The sequence below is a fragment of the Embiotoca jacksoni genome, unplaced genomic scaffold (assembly GCF_022577435.1).
Source record: "Embiotoca jacksoni isolate LCO1_2020_lvr unplaced genomic scaffold, fEmbJac1.0.p SCAF_50, whole genome shotgun sequence".
Classification (NCBI taxonomy): Eukaryota; Metazoa; Chordata; class Actinopteri; family Embiotocidae; genus Embiotoca; species Embiotoca jacksoni.
The window spans coordinates 1,811,501-1,817,500 of record NW_027185404.1 but is presented as its reverse complement, the minus strand read 5'-3'; the positions used below and the strand labels follow the sequence as shown (position 1 = coordinate 1,817,500).

The 6,000-nt window shown below is 39.6% G+C and overlaps 2 protein-coding genes across 3 annotated transcripts in view; both read left to right on the top strand.

The window, feature by feature from the left end:
• LOC138211848 (uncharacterized) overlaps positions 1-3,186 on the top strand; it is a 26,423-nt gene extending 23,237 nt beyond the window's left edge. Inside the window, exons 10-11 of the mRNA XM_069171994.1 lie at positions 25-166; positions 3,062-3,186. Coding sequence (XP_069028095.1) covers positions 25-166; positions 3,062-3,186 — 267 coding nt within the window. The remainder of the gene's footprint in view (positions 1-24; positions 167-3,061) is intronic.
• Positions 3,187-3,881: 695 nt separating this feature from the next.
• hace1 (HECT domain and ankyrin repeat containing E3 ubiquitin protein ligase 1) overlaps positions 3,882-6,000 on the top strand; it is a 37,297-nt gene continuing 35,178 nt past the window's right edge. The window contains exon 1 of one of the 2 annotated variants that reach the window (XM_069172020.1): positions 3,882-4,167. In XM_069172020.1, the coding sequence (XP_069028121.1) occupies positions 4,077-4,167 (91 nt within the window). In that variant the 5' untranslated portion in view covers positions 3,882-4,076. Of the gene's footprint in view, positions 4,207-6,000 lie in introns of both variants that reach the window. The other variant, XM_069172021.1, reaches the window with a different exon arrangement.

Genomic DNA, 6,000 nt, shown 5'->3' with positions numbered 1-6,000 from the left:
ATGCCGGTGGTGGGTGTGTCTCAGGCCGTGAAGAAGATGGACCGTCAGCCCAGCTCGTGCTCTCAGCTGTCTATGATGCAGATGAGGAACAGCATGGCGAGCACCAGCGACACCGACGATGTCCTGAACCAGATCCTACGAGGAGGATCGGCCGGATCGTCCATCCGTAAGTCACAGCGAGATGTTTCACCGTCTTCAGATCACCGTGTCGTTGAGTATCTCACAGCAGGGATCCGACATAATGACCAGGAGCTCAGGATGTCAGGGCGGTTTGGGAGTCTCCAGAGATGCTGGATGGGGTTGAGGTCAGGTAACCGTGACAACCAGCACTCACTTCAGTTCAATTCAAAGGACTGAACTGGCAGGAGAGTTTACCAAATCTCCTGTTCATCTCTCTACATCCACCCATCACATACTGACACTCATCTCTCACTGAGATGATCTCAAGTCCCGGTTGGAGTCTCGGTCTTTATTTTGCCAATTCTGCATCTGTGATGAAGTTGTTTTTTCTGTTTCAGTGAACACAGCTTGATGTTTTTATCTTCTGATGGTTTCTTTAGATCCAACTGATCCAGCTTCTACAGTGTTTTAGATCTCATGCTGAGACTGAGCAGAGTCTCACTTAGTTCTGATGCCACGTGTCCCTCAATCACAGCGCTGCTTAGTTATTTATAACATCATATTTATAACAGCTGATTGATTTACTTTAATGAGGGAACAACTCAAGGAAGTCTGACTTTTAGTACAAAGAGCAGTGTGAAGGATTTAGTGGCATCTAGTGTCTGCGAAGAGAATCTGTGTTAACTCGCAAAGTCCGTCTGTAGCTCTGGTGTTTGGTTTGTCCCTCCTGGGCTCCTGTAGAAACATGTTAGCGTGAGGACACGCTCCCGTTGTGGATTGTCCTGAAAACAACCATTCTTAGTTTCAGGTGATTATACTCTAATTAAAATGCATTATAATTTTTAAAATCTGAATCCTCCACTCTGATACTGTAACACGATCCACACCACTAATCTGCTTCTTGATTTCTGACCCAGAAACAGTGAAGAATCTGAAATATATATATATATATATATATATATATATATATATATATATTCACTCATCAGAACCTCTTGTGTGTTTAAATGTGTCTAAATCCTCAAACTTTGTGATTATTTCCAGGTTTACATGAAATTATGGAACGATTTTTAATGTAGTCTCAGACTTTTGAAGCATCAAAACAAATACAAGTGACTTCAAACCAGGAGGCCTGCATGGACGTTCATCTTAATCTCTTAGAAATCTTATTTTATACATTTCCTAAACCTCACCATAAAGACTGACTGTTGGCAATAATGAATGAAGCCGTCAGTAATGCTTCCCTCATGGCCCCACTGTAATTAGAATATAAAAAAGAATCATCTGTATAATAATAACCTGCCTCTTCATACTGTAGTTTTTTCGTACCTCCACATATCTGTGGTGCAGCTTTGTTTTTTCCTGACGGTCTTCCTCCTGTCCACCTCCAGCTGTGACCCCTCCGTCAGATTGAGCCTTTCCCTGACACTGCTGTAAGACCGCCTTTTGACCCCCCCATGTCCCCCCTCCCCACTGACTGTCCTCATCACAGTTTCACTTCACTCTGTAACCACGTCATGACCTCTTCACGCCGGCTGCAGAGTGTTTAACCTTCAGAGCTCCACAGTCTGCCTGTTCTAACAGGGTGTTCCCCTCTAACCTGGTTGGTCCCGTTAACATCGGATATCATTGATTCGTTTATAATAGTGACGCTGATCCACTGGTTTTATTTGGCAAATATTGGCCTTCTGACGACGAACAGGCGTTGAGAAGCTTCCCTTTGAGTGATGCTGAGGTCACTGGAGTTCAGCAAAATCAAGGTTTTTGGAGGGATATTTAGTGACTGCTCAAAGTTTAAAACTATGCTGTTAGTTTCTTGATATTGTTGGAAAAAAACTGAACTCATTCAAATGATTTTGTTTGGAGCTGAAAGCCAAATCAGACCGCACAACATTCCTCTTTTTGAGATGATCGCTTGTTGTCTCTCATAACTGTTTCACCTGACCAACAAATGTTTCTGTACGTAATAACTGTGACACTGTCTGTTTCCCTCAGTCAGTGTGAAGAGGGTGAGTGTGTGTGTGGTCACACACGCAGGTGTAGCGTAGCATAAAGGAGATATCAGACAGTAATGTGTTCGCTGAGACGATGAGAACCTGAGAAGAGTGAGAAGATCATGACATCACACGCTGCTGGCGTCGCCATTGGAAAAGAAAAAATGCCACAACTCTGAATAAATAAGTAATAAATGACCAAAACTCCGTAAAGCCATTAACATCAGTAAATTCAGTGCAGACGTTTGACTTAAAATACAAACAACTTTATTAACATGCAGTAAAACAACCACAGCAGCAGCAGCAGGTTCACGTCCAGATAAACACCATCCAAGCATGGTTTGTTTAACCGCGTTTTATACGCCACAAATTTTGCTATGAATAATTCCCTGACAGTTCCTTTGACAGTCTCAAAGTCTGAGAGTTTGTGAGGGTGGACGTTGGGACTGGGCTGAAATGTCTCCTGTGAGTCCTAAAAAGTCACTAAATTCCTTAAATGAATCCACTAAACTATATAAATGTGCTTGTTGTCAGTGGGAATAGACACATTTGTTGGCAGCATTTATCTAAAAATACGTCTTTCTTCCTTCAACATGTGTTGAAGCCCACAGAGTGACAGCTTCACCTGCATGAGGAGGAGACAAACCAAACATTTGTTGAAGCCCGGACGCAGACTAAAAGCTCCTGCAGTGGAGTGCAGCTCTTCAAAATGCTTTTATTCCAGAAGAGAAGCTCCATTTCTCGGCTGCAGAAGGGCTCTCAGAGATCTAATGGAAACACACTCAGAGGACTGTTTGTGTTTTCACAGAACCTGCTCAGGTGTCCATCACACGTCGGATAATAACTGTGTGGATGAAGTTTTGCGCTCTTTGTGACTTCTTCCAGTGCAGCATTCACAGTTTAAAACCCCATAATTGACTCAGTTGTCATCTATTCTTATTTCCTAGAAAAATCACCTGACACCAAGTCGTCCTTGAAAATGAAGCCGATAGAAGAAGGGATGGAGGACGATGTCTTCAAAGAGTCTCCTCCCTCTCAGCATGTGTCCAACACGTCCACTGAGGAGGTGTAACTCAACCCGAACCCCAACCGCACGAGAACACGCAACATCAGATGTACACCTGTTTGGTAGAAGCATTTATGGTCATTTATAAACCCTGTGTCCATGACATCGTTTGTCCACCACAGAGCGCATCACGTTTATTTTTACTGTAAAATGTCAACAAATCTTCTGATCACACTTCTTTAAAAACAAGCTCACCAAAAAACAAAACAAATTGTATGTACAAATAATGATATTGTTTGATATTGTGTTTATTAGCGTCACAACTTTCACCACAGAATCTTTGTATGTGAGAAATGATTTAAGTGTTTTCTTTTTAAAAGGTTTGGAGTGCACTTTGTGTGTTTCATAAATATATAGAATACAATGTTTTCTCCTGAAACTGTTTGAACTGTTGAAGCTTTGGGAATCAGATGTGGTTGTAATTTAACTGTTGTACCACATTAAATGTTTGTGATCATCCCACTCTGCTGTTTCTGGATTATTAAAACCTCTGATTTGCATTTTAGTCCGGGTGAGGGTGTGATGGTTTTCTGTTTGTTGGAGTGTAGCGCCCCCTTGTGGTCACAATGTGCCTACCATGTTTGGCAGAAACATTTTTGGTCAAGAAAAGCAAAAAAACAAACAGGTGTGGCCTTTGAAACTACGTCTCCCAGACTGCACAGCGTCACATACGTCATCATAACAGGAAGTATGAGTAACAGGGCAGCAACGTTACTGTATGAGAGGAGCGATAAACGGAGTGGACTATAAATCCGTGCGTCTCGCGGTGGAGACGGTTCCCCCTTCGGCTCGCGCCCATGGACGACGCCCCGGAACCCTGCGGCCCGATCAGGAAGCGATAAACCGAACGAGGCGAGGCTTTGTTCCCTGGCTTCCTACCCGCGGAGCGTTCACCTATGATGGAACGGGCGATGGAGCAGCTCAACGTACAGCTGAACCGGCTGACCCGCTCCCTCCGCAGGGCCAGGACCGTGGAGCTCCCGGAAGGTAAAGCACACAGGACGTGAGAGCAGCGCGAGCACACCGGTAAACACCTTGCGCTCACGTGCTGTTAGAACCACAGTGAGGCGGCTCGGAGACCCGCCGCGGCCTCTGTCCCCGGTAGAGACGTCCTGCGGGACACCGGGGTGTTTTAGAGGGGTGGAAACACACCTTTGTGACTCAGCTCCGACCGCAGCAGGAAGTCAGTGTTGTTGTTGTTGTTGTTGTTGTTGTTGACGACAGCAGGAACAGAGTGTTTCTGATACATCTTCAACAGAATTGTGCTACTCAAAGTATTAAAACTGTGTTTATGAGAAAGCGTTTACCGACACAGTGTCCTGTATTTTAGACTTGATGTGGTCTGTGATGTGATATGACATGATATAACATGACATGATATAACATGATATGATATAACATGACATGATATAACATGACATGATATAACATGATATGATATAACATGACATGATATAACATGACATGATATAACATGACATGATATAACATGATATGATATAACATGATATGATATGACATGATATGATATGACATGATATGATATGATATGACATGATATAACATGACATGATATAACATGATATGATATAACATGATATGATATGACATGATATAACATGACATGATATAACATGACATGATATAACATGATATGATATGATATGACATGATATAACATGACATGATATAACATGACATGATATAACATGATATGATATAACATGACATGATATAACATGATATGATATGACATGATATAACATGACATGATATAACATGACATGATATAACATGACATGATATGATATAACATGACATGATATAACATGACATGATATAACATGACATGATATAACATGACATGATATAACATGACATGATATAACATGATATGATATGACATGATATAACATGACATGATATGATATGACATGATATAACATGACATGATATAACATGACATGATATAACATGATATAACATGACATGATATAACATGACATGATATAACATGACATGATATAACATGACATGATATAACATGATATGATATGATATGACATGATATAACATGATACGATATAACATGATATGATGTGACATGATATGACATGATATAACATGATATGACATGATATGACATGACATGATATAACATGATATGATATGACATGATATAACATGACATGATATAACATGACATGATATAACATGACATGATATAACATGATATGATATGACATGATATAACATGACATGATATAACATGATATGATATGACATGATATAACATGATATGATATAACATGATATGATATGACATGATATAACATGACATGATATAACATGATATGATATGACATGATATAACATGACATGATATAACATGATATGATGTGACATGATATGACATGATATAACATGATATGACATGATATGACATGACATGATATAACATGATATGATATGACATGATATAACATGACATGATATAACATGACATGATATGACATGATATAACATGATATGATATGACATGATATAACATGATATGATATGACATGATATAACATGACATGATATAACATGATATGATGTGACATGATATGACATGATATAACATGATATGACATATGACATGACATGATATAACATGATATGATATGACATATGATATGACATGATATAACATGATATGACATGATATAACATGACATGATATAACATGATATGATATGACATGATATAACATGATATGATATAACATGATATAACATGACATGATATAACATGATATGATATGATATAACATGACAT